Source organism: Cervus elaphus, chromosome 1 (genome assembly GCF_910594005.1).
Source record: "Cervus elaphus chromosome 1, mCerEla1.1, whole genome shotgun sequence".
NCBI lineage: Eukaryota > Metazoa > Chordata > Mammalia > Artiodactyla > Cervidae > Cervus > Cervus elaphus.
The window spans coordinates 97,390,185-97,413,884 of NC_057815.1; the positions used below are offsets into that span (position 1 = coordinate 97,390,185).

The window sequence follows — 23,700 nt, forward strand, 5'->3', positions numbered from 1 at the left end:
TTTTCCCATGACTTCCTCTGGACCTGCAGAAATGTCTGGCAGAGGGACAGGGCCCGGTGATGCCACTGGTCCTGTCTCCACGCTGGCATGAGGCAGCATCCCGGGGCCTCTCGCAGGAGTTCCCAGCGCCTGCCACCGTGGGAGAGGGACGCTCGCATGGGGTAAGAGCTCACCCTCTAGACGCCTGACCGCCCGGGCTGGGACCCAGGTTTCTGGCTGCGAAACTTGGGGCAAGCTGTGCAGCATCCATCTTCAGTTTACTCATCTGTAAAATGGGGGAAGGAACAGTTCCTTGCCTATAGGATTTGCCATGGGGATTACAGGAGGTTTTCAGTGAGATTTGCCTTAATGCTGGGCATGTGATGAGAATTTGCTCGGAGGCTGCTATTGTTATTACTATGAACTGTCTGAGCTAGGCCCTCTGTAGTTGCTGAAGTCAGATCTAAGCTGACTCCACCACTTCATTTCTGGCGCCCTAGGCAAAAGCCAGGCGGCCTCCAAGCCATAACTGAGGGTAAGGAAGCCCAGATCGCTTTAAATCTCAGCTTCTATCTCTCTGCTTTAGTGTCTGCAGGGCCGATGGAATCTGAGCGACCGAGGAGGGCGGAGTTCTGGGCAGCGCAGTTTGAAAAGAGCTATAGAAATGAGCTGGTTCTTCTCCGCTGTTTCCCCTACACGGGAGGCCCCTCTGCGGTGCTCTCCGTCTCCCGGCCCTCTCCTCCCCGCCTCTCCCCAGCTCCCTCACCCCCATGGCCACTTAAGGAGCATGTTGATCCCCTTTGTTGCCTCTGCCATCGACCTGCTGTCGTCCAGCGGCCCTGGCCCCTCCTCTCTCTGCCTGTGACCTCTCCCAGCAACTTCCCCATGGCAAAAAGGAAGACCCGGCAGGGTGGGAGAGGTGCCCTGGAGAGAAGGGTCTGGGGGGAACAAAAGACCCCGTGAATTATTCAGAGACACAAGCAGGGCGGGGCGGGGTGGGGGGGGGCGTGGCAATTTCTAAAGAGGCGGGGAGCTGTGCCCCCGAGGGTGGCAGTCGCCCCTCAGGCCCTCTTTTCTGGATGCAGGCGGCTCCATCTCCAGTGAGACCTCTGTCGCTGGAAAGATCAGAACGCGGTTCTGCTGACCATCCCTGGGCTGGCTCAGAACCCCCAGAAAAAACACTGCCGTCCCCGTGGCATCTGCAAAGGGACTCTCCCCTCACCAAGCCCTCCTTCCCCGCCACTCTGCCACTCGTCTCTCAAGACTGAAATTAAAATGAGCACACGGGCAGGAGTGGTGGGAGTGTCCCCGACGACTGGCCAACAGGGGGTCGGGTCCCGCAGCCTTTGCTGAGCCGTGCTCCCTGGAGGAGGTGGGTGGATGCTCCCCAGCCTCTGTCTGGCAAGCTGATTTCTAGACAAAGGGCTCAGGCGCCTGTAACCCGGGGGCCCCCTGGGCAGTGACTGCTCTGGACCCTGGAGGCTGCTCTCCCGGTTTTCACCTCCACCAGGAACACTGCAGGAGGGTGACTGGGCGTTTCCAGCTCCACAGTCTGCCCAGCACTCAGCTTGATGCTTACCCTTGACCCCTTCAAGAAGCTGAGAAAACTGGGACATTAAGCGAGGAGGGAAAAAGGGCTTCCCTGGTGGCTCGGCTGGTAAAGAGTCTGCCTGCCATGCAGGTGACCTGGGTTCGATCCCTGGGTCGGAAAGAAACCCTGGAGGAGGAAGTGGCAACCCACTCCAGAATTCTTGCCTGGAGAATGCGGGGCCTGGCCGGCTACAGCCCCTGGGGTCACAGGGTCTGACTAAACCGAGTGAGTGACTAAACCACCATCAAGCAGGAAAAGGCTTTCTCTGGAGCCCACTTCCTCTTACCCTTGGGAAACAAGAATGTAAACGATCACCCAGATTTGCACAGGGCTGGGCTGTTTACAGAAGATGCGACCCAGATCCAAATTCCTCCCGGGGGCTGAGATTTGGGGCACCCTGTTTACTGCTGCGGTAACTCAGACATGGCCGAGAATGGCAGAGACACTGCGTGGTTCTCCCGGACGCACAAAGGCCCCGCGAGGTGGCCTGGAAGCCAGGCCTCCCAACCCCCTGGTGGACCCTTCCCCTGGACCCTTCTGTATTTCATAAGCATGTACCCACTCCTCGAGCCCTGCTACCAGCGTCCAGCGCTGCCCGGCTAGCCCTTTGGTGGGGACACCCACCTGTCTGCCAGGATCGGGGGCACACCCTCCCTGTCTCTCCAGACACTGCCCCCAGCCCCCAGTTCTCAGGCTGCCCTGGGTGTGCCCTCTGGGGAGGCTGGACTGTTTCCTCCTTCTCCAGACCAGGTAAACCAGCTGGTCCAGTTTGTGGGAACAAAAGTGGCTTTTGTCCTGCAGATCAAAGCTCCTTATCAGCCTGAGTGGGGGCGGGAGGTGGTGAGGGGGGTAGGCAGGTGCAGGGCTGGGCATCTAGGGAGCAGGCCCTCCCACAACCCCCGGAGAGCTGGAGGGGAACTAGACCCAGTGCAGAACCCAGCAGGGAGACTGACCTCAAAGATGGGTTGTCAGATTCTGGGGTGCGAATCATCAGGAAGTCTCTCCTGGCAGCCTCTCAGTTCAGTTCAGTTCAGTTCAGGCGCTCAGTCGTGTCCGACTCTTTGCGACCCCATGAATCGCAGCACGCCAGGCCTCCCTATCCATCACCAACTCCCGGAGTCCACCCAAACCCGTGTCCGTTGAGTCAGTGATCCCATCCAACCGTCTCGTCCTCTGTCGTCCCCTTCTCCTCCTGCCCTCAATCTTTCCCAGCATCACGGTCTTTTCAGATGAGGCAGCTCTTTACATCCGGTGGTCAAAGTACTGGAGTTTCAGCTTCAGCATCAGTCCTAATGATCACCCAGGACTGATCTCCTTTAGGATGGACTGGTTGGATCTCCTTGCAGTCCCAGGGACTCTCAAGAGTCTTCTCCAACACCACAGTTCAAAAGCATCAATTCTTTGGTGCTCAGCTTTCTTCACAGTCCAACTCTCACATCCATACATGACCACTGGAAAAACCGTAGCTTCGACTAGAGGGACCTTTGTTGGCAAAGTGATGTCTAAAGAGGTGGCAGGTGTTAGAGCGATGGTTCCCGCAGGTTGGGCCAGGGGTGGGTTCCCTCTGCCCACCTCTCAGCAGAAGCTCCTCGAAGTGCAGATGCTCACGCCCTGCAGCTGGCGCTTCTGATTCAGGCAAGGGGCTCTCCCTTCCAGAAGCTTCTGAGGTGACTGTACCCCACCACTCCCCGGGGTTTGAACTCGCTTCTTTTTTTTTTTTTTTCATTGCTTCCACCGATATTCGTGAAATGCCGCTAGGTGTCAGGCTCTGAATGAGACAGCAGTGTTTGTCCTGCTGGAGCATAGATTTCGGGAGGGGAGGTAAGAAGTAACAATTTATTTAAAAAGACCGTCAGTGGGACTTCCCTGGTGGTCCAGTGGTTAGGACTTCGCGCTTTCACTGCTGGGGTCCCAGGTTCAACCCCTGGTCGGGGAACTAAGATCCTGCAGGTCGACCTGTGTGGCCAAAAAGCAAAAAGGACCAAGGAGGAGGACTTGGCGTCTCAGGGGGGGGTGGGGGCAGCGTTAAATGAGATGGCCTCGGTCACCAAGGAGGGGACGTCGGAGCCCAGACTGAAGGATCTGTAGCAGGGAGCCCAGCGTAGGTCAGGTGGAAAAACGCTTCAGGCAGAGGGAACCGCGCGTGCAAAGGCCCTGAGGCTGGGGTGTGCCCAGCCTGTAGGAGGAACAGCAACATCACAGAGAGGAGAGGAGTGACTCGGGATACCGGGGAGCTGGCGGGGGGTGCTCGGGGCAGGGGTGTTCCATGGCTCTACAGGGCGGGACAGGCCTCGCTGGCACTCTGAGCGAGCCCTGGGCCCTTCTGAGCTGTGAGGTTCTGAGCGGAGCTGTGACATGCTCTGCTGGGGTTTGAAGGGCTCAGCTCTGGCTGTGGGCTGACTGCGGCTTTATAGTAGGAGCAAGTGATTCCTGTGAGAGGGGAACCCCCTCAGTGGGCGATGTTCTGGGGCTCCCAGCACTGTGACCCTTTTTTCCCGCTTGTCAAACGCATGATGTGTCTGCTCTGTGCTTCTGTAGGGTGCCCACTGTCCCCGTGAAGAACCTGAGTGGGACCAGCCCCGTCAACCCTGCGCTGGCAGGTAAGGAAGCCCCGGGTGAAGGGAGAAAAGGGCGAGACTAGGAGGGCCTTTGGGATGGACGCCAACGCTCTTAAGTGGAGTGAAAGTCGCTCAGTCGTGTCCGACGTTTTGCGACCCCGTGGACTGTACCGTCCGTGCTGGTCTGTTTTAAATGGACAACTAACAAGCAGCTACTGCCCAGCCCAGGGGACTCAGCTCAGTCATGGCAGCCTGGGCGGGACGGCAGTTTGTAGGGGGACGGAGGCACGGAAACGCAGTTCACCTGAAACCGTCACCACATCGTTCATCCGCTGTACCCAATACAAAAGGAAAAGTTTAAAAACAAATAAAAGAAGTGAAAAACAAGAAAAGCAAAAGCAGCAGGTGTCACGGACGTTTGTAAAAAGAATCCGGTGGTGACTGAGACAAATGAGGACGGGTCACTGGGCGGGGACCGTGGAGTCGGTCACTGGGCGGGGACTGTACAGTCGGTTACTGGGCGGGGACCGTGGAGTCGGTCACTGGGCTGGGACTGTGGAGTCCGTTACTGGGCGGGGACTGTACAGTCGGTTACTGGGCGGGGACCGTGGAGTCGGTCACTGGGCGGGGACTGTGGAGTCCCTTACTGGGCGGGGACCGTGGAGTCGGTCACTGGGCGGGGACCGTGGAGTCGGTCACTGGGCGGGGACTGTGGAGTCGGTCACTGGGCGGGGACTGTGGAGTCCCTTACTGGGCGGGGACCGTGGAGTCGGTCACTGGGCGGGGACTGTACAGTCGGTTACTGGGCGGGGACCGTGGAGTCGGTCACTGGGCGGGACTGTGGAGTCGGTCACTGGGCGGGGACTGTGGAGTCGGTCACTGGGCGGGGACTGTGGAGTCGGTCACTGGGCGGGGACTGTGGAGTCCCTTACTGGGCGGGGACCGTGGAGTCGGTCACTGGGCGGGGACTGTGGAGCCCCTTACTGGGCGGGGACTGTGGAGTCGGTCACTGGGCGGGGACTGTGGAGTCGGTCACAGGGCGGGGACTGTGGAGTCGTTACTGGGCATGGACTGTACAGTCAGTTACTGGGCGGGGACTGTACAGTCGGTCACTGGGCGGTTACTGGATGGGGAGTGTAGAGCGGGTTACCTGGGAGTGGACTGTGGAGTCGGTTACTGGGCGGGGACTGTACAGTTGGGTTACCTAGAGGGGAGTGTAGGGTTAGTTACCAGGAAGGGAGTGTAGAGCGGGCTGGGGGCTGACCCTCCAGCCCTCCTCCCTGGCGCCCTCATCTTCCAGGAATCACTGGGATCCTCATGAGCGCGGCAGGGCTGCCCGTGTGTCTCACCCGGCCACCAAAGCTGGTCCTTCACCCACCCCCCGTCAGCAAGAGCGAAATTAAATCCATCCCTGGGGTTTCCAACACAAGCCGCAAGACCACCAAGAAGCAAGCCAAGAAAGGTATCAGCTTCCTTGTCAAAAGGAGTCCTGGGGGGGAGGTCACAGACTGGGCTCCCGGCCTGGCTCTGTCTCCACCACTGAGGGTTGCACCCCTGCCTTCTGTGCCTCGGTTTCTGCATCTGCTAAATGGACTAACTAATCCCCACTCTCAGGATTACACCAAAGTGGATAGGCTTGGATCTGATGGAGACCCTTTGAGAAACAGAGAAATTCAGGGCAACAATATAGACACGTAAAGATACAGCGTGTGACACAAAGAATATACACTAGATAGATGGAGCACTTCAGCATGGGAACCCGAACAGCCTGGATTCAGATCCCAGCTTTGTCACCTGCAAGTCATGAGACTCCAGCCAGCCTGTTTTCTCCCCTTTGCAACGGACACAGCTGGTACCCAGCGGGTGTGTCCTGGGAGGCAGTGGGAGTCACCACTGTCTCGTGTCCCTCTGGACTCTCCAGGAGCTCTGGCTCCTTGACCCTCCTTCAAGAGCTCATCCCCCCTCCTCACAGTCCCGCAGCTAAGAGGTCAATACCTGTGCCTACCTGGGCCCCGACGACCCAGCCTGACCTCTGCGGCCACGCTCTCTAGCTCTGGGGTGCGTGCGCGCGTGCGTGTGTGTGTGAGTCTGGGGTGTGTGTGTGTGTGTGTTCAGTCATTCAGTCCTGTCCGGCTCTTTGTGACCCCATAGATTGTAGCCAGCCAGGCTCCTCTGTCCAGGGGATTTCCCAGGCAGGAATCCTGGAGCGGGTTACCATTTCCTCGTCCGGGGGATCTTCCTCACCCGGGGATCAAAGCTGCATCTCCTGCTTTGGCAGGCAAATTCTTTACCGCTAACACACCACCTGGGAAACCCCTGGTCTCTAGTATCAGTTTCTAAATGATTCGACCGTCAGCCCTAAGCCCTCCCCTTGCAAACTGGTGACATTTCAGTGGGATCATATGCGTGTTATAACTTAGCTCAGCAAGCAATAGGCTCTCAGTCGACAGAAGCTTAATTCTTGTAAGTGAAGCAGGGCAGTGGGAAGGGAGGGCCTGCACCCCAGCTTTTGGACGTTGGAGGAGCCACTTGGTGAAACCCTGTCCTACTTTTCCAGTCTATCGACTTTCTCTGCTTAAATGAACTCGCTCGCCTTCCTGGCGGTCTCATAGGAAATGACAGGACTTTGCGCTTTCCCATTCTTCCTGTTACTATTAATAACACTTACCCGACTCTCAGCCGCCACGTGCCGCAGGGCTGCCCGTGCATTAGCGAGTTTAACGGTCGGAGCGCCCCTCTGAGCAGGTGCTATTGTTCTTGCCCGCTGTCTAGGTGAGAAAGACAAGCTCAGAGACATTCAGGCCAAGGGGGCTCCAACCCTTTATTCCTTCTCTGCCCCTTGGCATGGCTGTCTCATGCCAACCCCTGCTCCTAGTCCAGGCTGCCTCTCAGGGGCCTGGCTCCCCTCCTCCCAGATCCCAGAGTCACTGCCCCTGCCAGGACGCATCACCGTCTCCCTACGGCTGGGCAGAGGGCACCGGCACCATGGCAGGAGGAAGACCGTTAGAAAGCTGCCGTCGTCAAGTCCCAGTTTCCCATAAAAATGATGGCGCTTTGACGCCACGTTACAGATCAAGACGGTCCTTAGCACATCGTGAAACGAATGCCATAAACCAGCCCAGTGTTTGGAAATGTGCAACTCTTTACAGAGTGCTTTCATTACTGTTAGCTCGATGCAGCCTTTGGGCAGGTCCAGGCTCTTTGATGGTGGGGAAGGGAAGCCCACTCGGCCCGTGACAGTGAAAAAGTGGATTTGTTGCGATTAGGCAGGCTGGTGTCAGGGCAGTGACCGCAGGAGATAAGGCGGACGTAAACACCTCCCACCTCAGACCACCTAGCTCCCGCCTCCACCCCTGTGGCCCGTTTCCATTCTTAAATCCAACTGCAAGATGATTCCTCATCTTTTCTGAAAGCTCTGAGCCTGGCTAACAACGCCCCTCTCTCTGGCATGTCCAGCTTGTCTTGGCGACCCACTGACCATCCTGTCCCCACAGGGAAAACCCCAGAAGAAGTGTTGAAGAAGTATCTGCAGAAAGTCCGGCACCCGCCAGATGAGGTGAGTCCAGAGCCACCGGGGCGGGGTTCACCCTCCCCACCCCCCGAGTCATCTCCTTGGCCAGTTTTCTGCAGGAGGCGGCTGGCGCTGCTTTCTGGGTTCCGACTGATGCAGAGTTGGTCGGAGTGGATGTCCTGGGCCACAGCTGTGGCTTAACCTCTCACACCTGCCTGTTCAGCAAACTGCTGACTGATGCTCCACTACCTTACCGTGAATTTAAGCAAAGCAGTGTGATAAATTATGGGAACCGACTTAAAAATGGGCTTGATGGTGATCAGAGATTCTCAACCAGAGGCGATTTTATAGAACTGGAGGGAAGGGGGGGATGCTGGTGGTATCCAGCAAACCAAGGCCAAAGATGCTGCTGAACCCACCACCTTGCTCAGAAGGCCCAGAACAGGACCCACAGTGAAGAACTGTTTGTTCAGTTGCTGAATCACGGCTGACTCTTTGCAGACACGAGGACTGGAGCCAGCCAGGCTCCCCTGTCCCAGTGTTTGCTCAGAGTCATGTCCATTAAGCTGGTGATGCGATCTCTCTGCCCATCTCTTTCTCTGCTGCCTCCTCCTTTGTTCTAGACCACAGGCTCTGGAACACAGGGCTTCAGTGGTTGCCGTTTGTGGGCTTAGTTGCCCTGCAGCGTATGGAATCTTTCCAGACCAGGATCAAACCCGTGTCCCCTTCACTGGCGGGTGAATTCTTAACCACCAGGGAAGTCCTCAGCAGAGAGTTATCCGGCCCCAAATGTTGAAACGTGCTACAGCCTCCCCAGGGCACTTCAAATACAGTTCTTTTACAAAAGTCCCACTTAAATAAGTAAATGGTCAGTGGGTCAAATCAGCAAGTAGTTTCCTCCACAGACCACTGAGGGACCCAACGGAAGGATAGTCACAGCCCCCAAGGAGGGGCTATCATTCTGTATGGCAGCCTAAATTAGCATGTATCACCATCAGGTATTAGTTCAAGAGTTACTCTGCTGTGCCAAAGAAGACAGAATTCTGTCTAGATTCCCAGAGGCGTGTGTTCCCTGGTTTGTGGGCTTTCTGGAAGAGGAGCAGTAACAGCCTCCTTGGCTGCTGAGATCGTGCCGGAAGACCGTGGAGGTGCTGTGGCCTCCCAGCCCGAGTGGGAACTGATGGTCTTTCTCCTCTGCCCCTTTCCTGCCCCAGGACTGCACCATCTGCATGGAACGCCTCACTGCCCCGTCGGGCTACAAGGGCCCCCAGCCGACGGTCAAGCCGGACCTGGTGGGCAAGCTGTCCCGGTGCGGCCACGTCTACCACGTCTACTGCTTGGTGGCCATGTACAACAATGGCAACAAGGTGGGTGCCAGCTCAGGGGGTGCCACGACCTCCCAGGTGGGCCCTGGGGCGCCCAAGCCTGGAGGCCTTATTGGAGTGGCACTCAGGTGGTTTGGGGAGTCTTAGAGGCACCCCCAGGCTTCCCTGTTGGCTCAACGGTGAAGAATCCACCTGCAGTGCAGGAGACGCACGTTCAATCCCTGGATCAGGATGATGCCCTGGAGGAGGGCATGGCAACCACTCCAGTATTTTTGCCTGGAGAATTCCATGGACAAAGGAGTCTGCTGGGCTAAGGTCCTTAGGGTAGCAGAGAGTTGACATGACTGAAGCGATTGAGCGTGCATGCAGGAGCACCCCAGAGGAGCAGGAGTGATGATCTTGTTTGTTCTCAGCCTGATCAGTTTTCCCCAAAATTATTATGTTGGCAAAATCTGTCTGTACCTTCCTTTTGGGCTATGCTGCCCAACTTCCTGGGGCTTCCCTGGTGGCTCAGCAGGAAGGAATCCGCCTGCCAATGCAGGAGATTCAAGTTCCATCCCTGGGTCAGGAAGATCCCCTGGAGAAGGATAATGGCAGCCCACTCCAGTATTCTTGCAGGGATAATCCCATGGACAGAGAAGCCTGGTGGGTTACAGTCCATGGGGTCGCCAAAGAGTTGGACAGGCCTGAATGACTAAAGAACAACAACAAACCCAACTCCTCCCAGTGTCTACACTGCGTGGTGGTCTGAGAGGTGTAGACGTCTGTCCCTGAGGGTTTGGAAGGGAGTTTTCTCTAATGATGGGCCCATGGGGAGTGTCCATTCATGCTGGCATAGGACTTCCCAATCACCCTTCCTTCTCCCAGGGCGAGTGCTTTTCAGTTACAATTCGTGTTCTTTGGGCACCTTTCATTGTCCTTTCAAAGGCAATAAAAGTTTTGTCAGAGGACAGCTGGAAGGCCCTTAAGGCCCACTGTTGGAGAGGAGGGCTGTGTGATCCTGTCTTGTCCACCAATGATACTGGAGGGGCGGTCCCCCATCAGAGCTGGTTTCCAGGAGTCTGGGTGTGTCCTCAGATGGTAAGTCTCTCCATACAGCACCTAAAGCCCTTGGCTTTTCTCGTGTTCTGTCCTAGGCCTGGGTCACCTATGGGATTCCGAATCTACTCATTTCTCCAGGCCCAGCTGGGATTGCATCAGAGTCTGTGATTTTTGTGATATCCTCCAGTCACTTCCTGGAGAAGGAAATGGCAACCCACTCCAGTACTCTTGCCTGGAAAATCCCATGGAGGGAGGAGCCTCTTGGGCTACAGTCCACGGGGTCACAAAGAGTCGGACACAATGAGCGACTTCACCAGCCACTTATTCATCCAAAAGTGTGTCTGGCCTTCAGGGGCTGCCCTGTCCATATCTTGCTGGGGGAAAAGAAAAAAGGCGGCCGGCCCAAGCGCAAACCGTGGCTGAGGAGCCAAATGACCTCGGGCAGCAAGACTGTCAATCTCTCTGAGACTTCATTTCCCATCTGGAAAATGGAGATAGAACAATCCCTACTTCCTAACATGCTGAAAGTGAGAAGAAAAAGGGACAGGGGCTGCCCTGGTGGCTCAGACGGTAAAGAATCCACCTACAGTGAAGGTCGACCCGGGCTCGATCCCTGGGTCAGGAAGATCCCCTGGAGAAGGGAAAGGCTACCCACTCTAGTATCCTTGATGCTGGAATCATAGAGAATCCTCTATGGTCAGAGGAGCCTGGAGGGCTGCTGTCTGTAGGGTCACAAAGAGTCCAATGTGACTGAGTGACTAATACTTTCAACACTTTTTATTCAAATTGACACCTCCTTTGTACTATGACTATTTTTTTTTTCTTCATCCTGATGTAGCCCTATGGTTGAAATTCCCAAAGTGCCAGTGTTGGGGTCTTTCTGTGTCTCAGAGAGCTCAGTTATTGATGGACGCTGTGTCTCTGGATTCTCTGCTCAGCTTCCTGACCCAGCAATAAAAGGTTTCACTGGGACTCGGCCTTTGAAGAGGTTATTTTGGATTTAAAGGGGTTTATTAGCACCTTCATTCTCCTTTTGATAACTGCATATAAGAATAATCTTAAAAAAAAAGAAAAAGAAAAAAAAAAAGAATAATCTCGTACCTTTGCATTTATTTCCATGGTGCTTCAAAAAGGGTGCGGATATGGTCTTTTATCCTCTTTCGCACTTAAACACTTTGAAGCATGCCTTTTTTATTTTCTTTAAAAGGGGTGAGAGGGGCCCAGAGAGAAATGGGGTCATTCATCCAAGGTCATGAAGCAAGTTAAGACCAGAGCAGAGAGTGGGACCCTGACCTTGGCTTCCCACCCTGTGATCACATGAACACAAGCTGAATGCAAGCTGTTTCTTTAACTGAGTAGAGTTCGGGTTGAAGCATCCTTAAATAGCCCCACCGCGGATCCCAGTCTTCCCCGAGGAGACCCGGATGTCCTGGAGAGCTCTGGTCCCAGCTGTGTGACAGCACATTGAATACATGTCATTCCCTGCCCACTCACGGGCTCCTCCTCACCCCCTGTCTGTTTTCAAGCCTGGGAATAGGGTTTACTGTCCAGGCTGCCCCCCCAGGCAGCACTTCACCAGGTCCCGCTGTGAAACCAGGACTCCTCACCTCCCTGAACCTAGAGTCCACCGCCATTGCCCCAGCAGAGCCCTGAAAGTGGAGATGTTACTTGCTCAGTCACCTGGGAAGCCCCCCAGGGCCCTGATGAGCAGGGCAAACCCTGGTTCCCTTCTTGAGGATGGGGCTGCTGCTGCTTATTTCACTTCAGTCATGTCCGACTCTTTGTGACCCCATGGACAGCAGCCCACCAGGCTCCCCTGTCCATAGGATTCTCCAGGCAAGAATACTGGAGGAGATTGCCATTTCCTTCTCCCTCTTAAGGATGAGGTCTTTCTCATACGTCCCTGAGCATGGACCATGGGGCTGGTATAGAGTGTTCCTCCTGTTGCTTTGGAGAAAACTTCGGCTTTCAGTGACCAGGCAGGGGAGCAGCTAAGATCTAGTACTGGTGTGGGTGCATTTTGCCCCTGACCCCAACTTTTAGGGGCTTCCCTGGTGACTCAGCCAGTAAAGATTATGCCTGCAATGCAGGAGACACGGGGTTCCATCCCTGGATTGGGAAGATCCCCTGGAGAGGAGCATGGCAACGCACTCCAGTCTTCTTGCCTGGAGAATCCCATGGACATAGGAGGCTGGCGGGCTACAGTCCGTGGGGTCACAAAGAGTCAGACACGACAGAGGGACTCACACACCAGCCCTTTATCTCTGGTACCTTTCCAGGTTGGGTGGGGTGGTCCTGACCAAAGCTATTTCCCACACTAGAAGTTCGGGCCTTGTCTCTTCAGGATGGGAGTTTGCAGTGTCCAACCTGTAAGACCATTTACGGGGTGAAGACGGGCACCCAGCCTCCAGGGAAAATGGAGTACCACGTCATCCCCCACTCCCTGCCTGGGCATCCGGACTGCAGAACCATCCGGATCATCTACAGCATCCCCCCCGGCATTCAGGTCAGCCCGCCCTTGGCCACTGGCTTTTATGACTTCACGTTTAAATGTTTGCAGGTCGGTGTTTGTCTTTAGTTCACCTAGGCCGCTGTAACCAAGGAAAAACACAGAATGTGTTCATGTCCAACCCATCTTTCTGTACACCTGAAACTCACGTAACATGGTTAATCAACTATTCCCCGGGGCTCAGCAGTGAAGAATCTGTCTGCAGTGTAGGAGCCGCAGGAGACCCCAGTTCAGTCCCTGGGTCAGGAAGATGCCCTGGAGGAGGACAACCCACTCCAGTATTCTTGCCTGGAGAATCCTATTGACAGAGGAGCCCGGCGGGCTACAGTCCATGGGGTCACAGAGTCGGACGTGACTGAGGTGACTTAGCACACATGCACTCATATAAAATTTAAAAGGAGAACAAAAAACACAGACTTAAAAAAAAATTATTGGAGTACAGTTGATTTCCCGTGTTGTGTTAGGTTCAGGTGCACAACAGAGTGATTCAGTTGTTGCTGTTGTTCTTTGCTCAGTCGTGTCCGACTCTTTGCGACCCCATGGAACACAGCACGCCAGACCTCCCTGTCCTTCACTGTCTCCCTGAGTTTGCTCAAACTCATGTCCATTGAGTCGGTGATGCCATCCAACCATCTCATCCTCTGTCGTCCACTTCTCCTCCTGCCCTCAATCTTTCCCAGCATCAGGATTTTTTCAAATGACTCAGCTCTTCGCATGAGGTGGCCAAAGTATTGGAATTTCAGCTTCAGCATCAGTCCTTCCAATGAACACCCAGGACTGATCTCCTTTAGGATGGACTGGTTGCATCCATCTCCTTGTAGTCCAAGGGACTCTCAAGAGTCTTCTCCAACACCACAGTTCAAAAGCATCAATTCTTTGGTACTCAGCCTTCTTTATGGTACAACTCTTACATCCATACATGACTACTGGAAAAACCATAGCTTTGACTAGACGGACCTTTGTTGGCAAAAAGGATGTCTTTGCTTTTTAACACGCTGTCTAGGTTTCTCATAACTAGAAAAGCTATGACACTTCCAAGGAGCAGGTGTCTTTTAATTTCATGGTTGCAGTTATATATTTATATATATCCACTCTTTTTTAGATTCTTTTCCCATATAGGTCATTACAGAGTGCTGAGTATAGTTCCCTGTGCTATATAGTAGTTCCTTATTAATTATCTATTTTATATATAGTGGTGCATATATGTCAATCCCCATCTCCTGCTTTTAAACAACAGAAATTTATTTTCCATACTTGTGGAGGCTGAGATGTTCAAGATCAAAGTGCCAGCAGACTCAGGGTCTGGTGGAACCCTCTTCCTGGTTCCTAGACTATCCTCTCACTGTGTCCTCACATGACCATAGGGTGAGGGAGCTGTCTAGTGTCTGCTTTATAAGGTGCTAACCCCGTCCATCAGAGAAGGAAATGGCAACCCACTCCAGTCTTCTTGCCTGGAGAATCCCATGGACAGAGGAGCCTGGCGGGCCACAGTCCATGGGGTTGCAAAGAGTTGGACATGAGTGACTGACTCACACACACACACACACACACAACCCCATTCATGGTGGCTTCACCTAATCCCCCCCTGTGGGACATTCCCAGATCCTAATGCCATCACATTGGGGGTGAGATTTCAACATATTAATTTTGGTGGGAACCCAGGCTTTCAATCTATAGCTTTTCGCCCCTGGCCTCTGAAAATTTGTGTCCTTCCTACCCACAAAATACATTCATTCATCCCATCCCAGTAGTCCTCAAAGTCTTAGCACAGTCCAGCACCCACTTTAATTATTTTTTAAAAGTGTTTATTTATTTGGCTGCTCGGCGTCTTAGTTGTGGTATGTGGGATCTAGTTCCCTGACCAGGGATCGAACTCGGGTCCCCTGCTTTGGCAGTGAAGAGTCTTAGCCCCAGGACTGCCAGGGAAGGGCCCCAGCATGCACTTTAAAATCTAAGTCCGAAGTCTTTTTAAATATCATCTAAACCACAGCGAGATGAGACTGAAGGTATAATTCTTCCTGAGGCCACTTCGTCTCCAGCTGTGAAACTGTGGAAGCAAACAATTTACGTGGTAGAGTCTCATCAGACACTGAATCTGCCAACACCTTGGTCTTAAACTCCTCAGTCTCAAGAACTGTGAAAAATGAATTTCTGTTATTTTTGCTGTCATTGTAGAGCAGCCTGAACTGCTAAGACAATGCTACACTGTGGTAAGTCTCCTTCCCACCCTGCGGCCCCTCCATCCTGTCTCACCCTCCCCCCTCACCACCGCCATCCTTACTTTCTTACGCATCCTTCCAGGGTTCTTTGTGCATTTGCAACAAAGACTTCTTCCACTCCTCCTGGCTTCACACAAAGGGTGACGTACCCACCACATTGTTCTGCAAGCTGTATTTTCAATGCCCAATATAGACTGTAGATCTTCCCATGTCCATAGAGAGAGAACTTCCGCATTCTTGCTTAGCTTTGCATAATCATCCCTTGTATAAAGGGACCATAATTTGTATTCAGCAGTCTCCATGTGATGGGCGTATGGATTGTTTCCAATGTTTTGCTTTAACAAATAATGCTATAATGAATAACCTCTCACGCCTGTGAGTATCTCCATAGAATAATTTTCTAGAAGTGGAATCTTTTTTGTCAGACGGTATTTGCACGTGTAAGTTGATAGTCCTTGACTTTTGTGGGCATGTCTTTCTTCTTGGGATTCTTCTTAAAGACAGCCCAGAGGAAGAAACTGAACAATTTCCCTGGCAGTAAATAAATACAGATGTGGGGTTTGCCAGATGGCTTAGTGGTAAAGAATCCACCTGCTAATGCAGGAGATGTGGGTTCCATTCCTGGTCCAGGAAGATTCCCTGGAGAAGGGCGTGGCAACCCACTCCAGTGTTCTTGCCTGGAGAATCCCATGGACAGAGGAGCCTGGTGGGCCAAAGTCCACGGGGTCACAAATAGTAGGACCTGACTGAGCGACGGAACAACACCAGACACAAATGTGTCCCTTCCTTCACACACTGTAGCTTTCTCTAAATGTTCTGGGGGCTCCCTGGATTCCTTTATTTACCAAATATTTATTAGTTTACCCTCCTTTCCTCCTTCCTCCTTGCCTTCCTCCCTTTATCTTTTATTTAACAAATATTTGAGTGTCAACTGTAGGCCAGACTAGGTGCTAGAGGAAGAGTGGTGAGTGACACAGACACAATCTTTACTCCTCCCAAGTCCCCATTCTACTGGGACTAGGAAGAAATAAAACAGGGAAACGTAACAGCCTGCAGAAGAACTGAATAAAAAACACGGTTCTTCTTTGAAGGACTTAGCGACTAGTCAAGAAGAAATACGTACACGTCACTGAGCTCTAGAGTAAAAACTGATGTGCACCATTGGTAAAAGATGTGGAAAGCAGGGTGGACAAAGGGACAGAGATAAGACAAGGACTTCAGAGTCTGATGGACCCGGGTTCTGATCCTTGGATGATCTTCTCCTTCGCAGGGGATTTTAGACCTTGACCGCTTGACTCTCCTGAGCCGTGTTTCTTTACCTGCACAACCAGGAAGCCAATATGCAGGGCTTTTGTAAAGATGGGTGATAATGTTTGAGTGTGCACATGAAGGTCCCGGGCACAGGACCAAGGTGCTCAGTACGTGGCCCCCATCATTTTTGAGTATCCTACTTCTCAGGGCAAGGAAGAGGGCCTACGTCTGTCTGTCTGTCTGGGACAGTCAGAGGAACCTTTCTGGGGCAGGACCCTCGGTAGTAGGGCAAAGACATGAAGAAATGGAAGAGAAAGTTGTTAGTGTTATATTGTTTGTTTGACTTTTTAGTTTATACTGGGATACAGCCGATTAACAGTGCTGTGAGAGTTGCAGGTGAACAGCCAAGGACTCAGCCACACATGTACACGAATCCGTTTTCCCCTCCCTTCCAGGCTGCCACGTAACACTGAACAGCTGCTGCGCTGTCCATTTTAAACACAGCAGTGTGTGCATGTCCATCCCAGACTCCCGAACTAGCCCTTCCCTCTGGCGACCAGGAAGGAGGACCATTTTTCAGTTGGCAGACACAGTGGAGTTTCCGAGGAGAGACAGGAGGGCTGTAGGAGGCCCGTGAAGAAGTTTAATTTGGGTTGAGTTGCCCGGGTGGTGGGGAGGAGGAGGGAGCAGGCAGGGGGCGGAGACAGTGACCCGGTCAGAGGAGGCCCTGACCTCTGGGGCGGGGACCACGGACTCTCCTCAGCAGGCCGGGGGCGCATCTGGTCCTTGAAGGTCTTTGGGCGGGTGGTTAGGGTCATGGGAGGCCACGTGGTTGGGATGATACTTTAGCAAAGCCAGTCTGGCCAAAGAGTCGAGATGATCTGACCGCCCACTTAGGGGACCACTGCTTCTGGCAATGACCCCAGGAGGGCTCTGGACCAGGGCGATGCAGTTGGATATGAGGACAAACGAGACTTCGGGGGTGACTCTAGGGCTGCCAAGGGGGCCGATGGGGAAATGAACGGAAATATGGGAATCCCAAGAAACAGCCCGTGTCCTTGGTGGAAAGCAGGACAGACTGCAGGGGGCAAAGTGTGGGGTGGGGAAACCACCTGGGAGGATGCGGGTTTTTTCCGGGCTTCAGGACCAGAGGGTGGAGAGCCCGCACGAGGGTCCAGAGGTGCCCACCTGCCGCCTCTGTAGGCGCCATGGTTCCCCCAGAAAAACCCAGGCTTGTGTCGAAGGGCACTGTCCTGACAGCCAGTCCATAGAACCTCCCCTGAGAGTCAGTGGCTATATCCTCTGTGCCACGTCCATCCCTGGAGACTCCTAGGGCCATGCGGGCTTGGGCTGCCATGAGAAGTGAGGACCTGTAAGCTCTGCCTTCCCTGCAGGAGATGATTCTCCAGGGGAGAAGCTGTGCGCGGGCCCAGGGCACATCGTGACTGCTGAGCTTAGCTGGTGCCAGGCAGGCGTCTACTTTGACCACATGACAGGCAAGGCCCAGGCGGGAGGGGAGCGGAGCCACGATCAGAACTGGCCACCAGTCGTCCAGCCTGGCTTAGAAACAGCCTTGGCCGCGGGAGTGTTGTAAATGTGCTTTCACGCGAACGTGAAATTCAGAGGCGTCCGGCCCTGCGCCTCCCGGAAGACACAGCTGCCTCTTTCTGACCCCTGCAACCTCTCCTTCCCTGAGGCCTCACTGGACACATACTGCTCAGTCTGCAAAATCAGAGACAGTCTGAATCACGCCGTTCATGTTTGTTTGAATCACATGATTGTTAAATCATTTTGGAACTGTCATGTATAGTAAGGGAAAATGGGAAATCTGTCTTTTCTTGCAGTTTGGTTATGACTCATTTGCTCACTCATTCATTTGTTCAGCTGGGAGATACTGGTCTCCTGTGTGAGAGCTTGTGCCAGGAGCAGTGTGGAATCATCCATATTATATTGGCTTTGTCTAGAAGGGATTTTAAAACAGAGTTTCATCCCCTCTAAGGAGGGGCTGGGCTGCTCAGAAATGATAGACAAGCATGTGTGTGTAGGGGGGAAATATGTGTATTGATACTGGGAGGAAATCCCTCATTTTTCATGAGCTTCTCAAATGGGCCTGTAGACCATTCTGAACCCTGATTAGGAAGACTGGCTTTTGGCTAAACTCTGATTCAGTTTCTTTCCCACTTGGTGGCCTGAGACAGCTTGCTTCACAGGGGTGTTGGGTGGTGACAGTTGAAATCTTAGGAGCTTTTTAGTCATGCAGATGACAAGGCATATCATTCAATAAGCATATCATTCAATAAGAAAAGAAAGCAAAACCCATGAGGACCGAGGAGAAAATCCCCGAGAGTCATTCAGATCGTTCTGATCTCTCGGCCCTTGGCTCAGAGCTCAGAAGCACTTGGGTCATTCTGAGCAGTTCAGCGGTGAAACAATCCAGAGTATGCACCAGGAAACCTGGGCAGAGGTTTTGGCAAAGCTGTTAACACTACGGAAGTCATTTAACCTCTGGGGCTGCAGATCTCCTCTTTTGTGAAACAAAAGAGCCGGAAGAGATGCTGACGAAGATGATATAAACAGTTCCTGGACTCTGAGAGTGCCCCAGGCTCACCTAACATGACGTCCTACAAGGTGAGCATCACCCGTCTTCCCCCCTTGAGGGCTGGGACACCGACAGCCCCAGAGACGGCAGCTCCGGCTCACACAGCTGGAAGGCCCCAGCTCTGAGTCCTGACCCAGGTCCAAGAACTCCAGTATGTGTTAAACCACCGCCCCATCGCTCTTTGGGTCTGTTCTCTGTCTAGACCTGATGGCTATTATTATTTGGATAATAATATTTGGATCCATTAGTATTTGGGTCAATCACAACCCTTATCTGAAAGACTTTTTAAAATGCTCTTTGCTCTCTTTTTGCTTTCAGGGGCCAGAACACCCGAATCCTGGGAAAAGCTTCAGTGCCCGTGGCTTCCCTTGACACTGTTACCTCCCGGACAGCGAGAAGGGGAGAAAGGTGAGGGCAGGTATCAGCGTCCTGGCCCCAGCTCTGCTCCCCGTGGCGCTGAACAGAGCCAGGTCTCTGAACTCTAGGTGCCCCTGTAATCAAGTCACCGTAGAAAGACTTCCCTGATGGTCCAGCGTCAAAACTCCGCCTTCCCATGCAAGGGTGCAGGTTCGGTTCCCGGTCGGGGAACTAAGATCCCCCGACGCCTTGCACCAGATCACCAAAATGAAAACAGAAGCAATATTGTAACAGATTCAATAAAGACTTTACAAATGGTCTGGGTCAAAATAAAAAAGTCCCAAGTCATAGTCCAGTCAGCTAGAGGTGTGAAAAGATATGATTGCAATTTTATTTTTGTAGGATGGTGGGGGCTGGACTTTTGGCTTTTTTCTCCCCTGGATTTTACGGGCAATAATTCATCTATTTTAAAAATCTTTCTCTAGAGCTTTGCTGCTTAATGGCAGGTCCTGGGAAGAGCAGCAGTAGCAACACCTGGGAGTTCGATGTAAATATAGGACCTTAGAACCTACTTCATTTTAACCAGATCTCAGGTGGCCTGACAGCACCTGAATGCTTGGGAAGTACTGCTCTAGGGCAAGGATCTTAATTTGTGGCATTTTACTTTTTTCTGTAATGAATATTTTTGTTGTTATTTAGTTGCTAAGTCATGGCTGACTTTGTGACCCCAGGGACTGTAGCCCGCTAACCTTCCCTGTCCATGGGATTTTCCAGGCAAGAGTAATAATAATTATAATAATAATAACCCACTGGAGTCGGTTACCATTTTCTTCTCCCGGGGATCTTCTCGACCCAGGGATCCAACCCAAGTTGCTGGCATTGGCAGGCAGATTCTTTACCACTGAGCTACTAGGGACTCAGTCAGTGAACACTGTGACTTTCCCCAAAACAGCAGAGGGAAAATCGCTGGGTTTCTGGATTCCTAGTGATTCCTGGGGAGGCTTCAGTGGTTCCATGAACTCAAAAGTTAAAATTACAACTTCATGTTCATTTTTTCTGTGGGTAAGTCCAGAAAAATCACTGGGTTTTTAAAAACCTTTCCTGATCTTGAAAGTGAAAAGAACTATTGATTTATTGGCCAAGAGATGCGTCTTAGTTAGCTTTCTCTAGGTCCTGGCATGTAACAAGCAGCCTGTAAATCTCAGTGCCTTCCGCCAACACGTTTATTTCTCATACAGTTTCGTGTTACTGATTGTGGCTCAGTGGCTGCTGTGGGTTAGCTTTCATGGATCTGGTTCTAAAATTCAGGGAGAAAGAGTTTTGCTTCCCTGGTCCATCCCCTCCTGGTGGAATGGGGCAGAGGACTGAGACAGAATCCAAGTGGAGTGTACAATCCCACCAAAGCTTCCCCCTGAAGCTTGTGACTTCTGCTCATGCTGTTTAGCTGCTCAACAGTTGTGCTAAGTTGTGTCCGATTCTTTTGTGACCCCATGGATACCACGGAGGCCTGCCAGCCTCCTCTGTCCATGGGGTTTCCCAGGCAAGAATACTGGAGTGGGTTGACATTTCCTCCTCCAGGGGATCTTTCTGACCCAGGGATTGAACCCATGTCTCCTGCATTGGGATGCAGATTCTTTACCATCTGCAGCACCAGGGAAGCCCCGTACCTTTCATAGGCCCCCGCAAGTCACTAGCGAGCCAGACCAGGAGCTGGTGTCCTGCTTACCAGGAGGCTCCTTGGCAAAGAGTGTGCCTAGAGTCTCTCACGGCGGGAGAAGCGGAGAGTCTGGGACAACAAGAGCATCAACCACGTCATCCTGAAGAGGTGCCCAGTGCAGTGTCCCCAGATTAGGAGTCAGGGCCAGTCCTGGTACCCCTTTGCCCAGAGCCAACAAGTCTCTACACCTGAGACCTGCAGCCCCAACTGCTGGCTAAACGACCCCACCATCAAGTCCCATGGTTAAAACTGGAATCCTCTTGCGAAGAGCTGTTTCTCTACCAGGTCGTTCTTTGTGTTAATGACATACAGTAAGTCCCCTACATGCAAACCTTCAAGTTGTGAACTTTCGAAGACGCACGCGTGCGTTCCACCAGCATCAGGCGTGAGTGACATTACAGCTTCCCCTGTCTCCTATTGCTGACGGTCCCTCAGCTCCACTGCCTCCCACGTCCTCTCCCTCCTCTAATCAGTGACTCTTCTGGCCTGTCCACTCGATGCCAGCCCCTGTGTGCCAGCTGTCGTACCACAGGCTTTTCAAGGTGCTGTTCTGTTCAGTTCAGTCGCTCAGTCACGTCCGACTCTTTGCAACCCCATGAACCACAGCACACCAGGCCTCCTTGTCCATCACCAACTCCCGGAGTCCACCCAAACTCATGTCCATCGAGTCGGTGATGCAATCCAGCCATCTCATCCTCTGCCATCCCCTTCTCCTCCTGCCCTCAATCTTTCCCAGCATCAGGGTCTTTTCAAATGACTCAGTTCTTCCCATCAGGTGGCCAGAGTATCAGAGCTTCAGCTTCAGCATCAGTCCTTCCAATGAATATTCAGGACTGATTTCCTTTAGGATGGACTGGTTGGCTCTCCTTGCAGTCCAAAGGACTCTCAAGAGTCTTCCCCAACACCACAGTTCAAAAGCATCAGTTCTTTGGTGCTCAGCTTTCTTTATAGTCCAACTCTCACATCCGAGGTACTGTACTGTAAGATTAAAAATGTTTTCCTCATTTTTTGTTTGTTCTTCATGTATTATTTGTGTGAAAAGTATTATAAACTACTATTATGGTACAGTACTGTATAGCTGTTTGTGTTAGTTGGGTTGGACTTATGAACACATTGAGCTTACGGATGCACTATCTGGACAAAATTCACTCATATCTAGGGGATTTACTATGTTCTGTATCCCTGGAACCAGGTTGGACGCATGAACATTCTGGCCTTGAGCCACACATTCCTCCCTGCACTGCCCTCCAGACCACTTGAATCTTTTCCTAATCCTCCAAACTATTCTGTCACAAGAATAGTGATCCTGAAACACAGTTTCCCACATCAGTCTCCTTTGTTTAATGGAAATAAAGTGAGAGAAAACAACACAAAGCTGTTAGGATGGTTTCCCTTCCTTCTTTACAAGGATTGTTTTCTCGGTTCAGTAGACAAGACCTCCCACAATCTGGGTCTGAATTGTCCCTTCCCACCAATTCCTCACCTTTATCTCCTCATGCCTGCTGTTCTCAGACCCTCACTCTGGGCTCCTTTGCAGAGCAAGGTGATAGAGCGTAAGCTTTGAACCCAGACCAGCCTGGCTTCAAATCCTACTCCTGCTGCTTATCTCGTGTGGGAAATGGACATGAAGCTGATTTAAGTCTCAGGCTCCCAATCTTTGAGAGTGTGATCATTTCTAGCTCTGTGGACAGGATGTTGTAAGAATTAAGTGAATAATTCTTTTTTGTGAAGAGTTTCTTCACATTTGTGAAGAATCTGCCTGCAATGCAGGAGACCTGGGTTCAATCCCTGGATCGGGAAGATCCCCTGGAGGAGGAAATGGCAACCCACTCCAGTACTCTTGCCTGGAGAATCCTATGGACAGAGGAGCTTGTCAGGCTACAGTCTAAGGAGTTACTGAGTCACATACAGCTGAGTGACTAGCACATACAGCATTGATGAAAGGCTTCCTTAGTGACTCAGTGGTAAAGAATCCACTGGCCAAGGCAGGAGACGTGGGTTTGATCCCTGGTTTGGGACGATAACCCTGGAAAAGGAAATGGCAATCTACTCCAGTGTTCTTGCCTGGGAAATTCCATGGACAGAGGAGCCAGGTGGGCTGCAGTCCTTGGGGTCACAGAAGAGTCGGATGCAACTTAACAACTAAGTAATAACAACAATAAGTATCTGTGAAGTGCCCAGTGTGGTGACAGCCGTGAGCTATGCCTCGGATGATATGTCTTTCCTGCACCTGTACATTCTTCTCTGTTAATACACCTCAAATCCTACCCACTCTCTGAGACTCAGCTCACAAGCATACCCTCCGTGAATTCTATCCTGACGCCCACCTGTGGGTCAGCATAGTCGTGACTGAGACCAGATTGTAAAGGCAGGCAGCCCTGAAGTCAGGGCCCCGCTCTAGCACTTTCAAGCTGCATGACCCAGACCCATCTGTTATCTTCTGAACCTGTTTCCTCTTCCGCAGAGAGGGGATAATGAGCATCTTGTCGTAGCCAACTGTTAGGACCATTAGATGAGCCAGAGCCTGGCACTTAGTAAGTAAGCACTCAGGAAACGGTGGCTCTTAGTTTCAGCATCTTCCAGCCTTTTCTTTCTTTTTTGACTGTGCTGGGTCTTCATGCTGGCTCTTCACGGCACAGACTTTTCTCTAGCTGCGGTGCCTTCTCTTATTGCAGAGCATGGGCTCTGGGGTGCAGGAGCTTCTGTCGTTGGGGCACAAGGGATCAGTAGTTGGGGCTCCTGGACTCTAGAGCACAGGGTCAATGGTCATGGCTCACGAGCTCCGAGGCCTGTGAGATCTTCCTGGATCGGGAATAGAACCCACATCTCCTGCACCAGCAGGCAGATTCTTGACCACTGAGCCACTAGGAAGCGCCCGCCAGTCTGATCGCTATTAAGATTCCTCACCTCCAGCTCACACCATGTTTGCAGTCGTTTGGTTTTGAACCCAATGGATTTTTATCAGGTGCCTTCTTCACACTGGTCAGGGTGTCAGGCGTTTGTCTTCCTCAACCAAGACTCTTTTTCAGTGTAGCTGAGTTAA

The 23,700-nt window shown here is 52.4% G+C and overlaps 1 protein-coding gene and 1 non-coding gene across 5 annotated transcripts in view; both read left to right on the plus strand.

Moving 5' to 3' along the window:
• DTX4 (deltex E3 ubiquitin ligase 4) overlaps window positions 1-23,700 on the plus strand; it is a 39,834-nt gene that overhangs the window by 11,604 nt on the left and 4,530 nt on the right. Inside the window, exons 3-8 of one of the 4 annotated variants that reach the window (XM_043914343.1) lie at window positions 4,109-4,170; window positions 5,429-5,590; window positions 7,623-7,684; window positions 8,854-9,006; window positions 12,350-12,511; window positions 18,902-18,991. In XM_043914343.1, the coding sequence (XP_043770278.1) occupies window positions 4,109-4,170; window positions 5,429-5,590; window positions 7,623-7,684; window positions 8,854-9,006; window positions 12,350-12,511; window positions 18,902-18,955 (655 nt within the window). In that variant the 3' untranslated portion in view covers window positions 18,956-18,991. Of the gene's footprint in view, window positions 1-4,108; window positions 4,171-5,428; window positions 5,591-7,622; window positions 7,685-8,853; window positions 9,007-10,100; window positions 11,665-12,349; window positions 12,512-18,901; window positions 18,992-23,700 lie in introns of those variants that run through there. The other 3 variants (XM_043914336.1, XM_043914328.1, XM_043914351.1) reach the window with 3 other exon arrangements.
• TRNAE-UUC lies at window positions 3,434-3,506 on the plus strand. The gene has a single exon. It is a non-coding gene; the product is annotated as a tRNA-Glu (tRNA).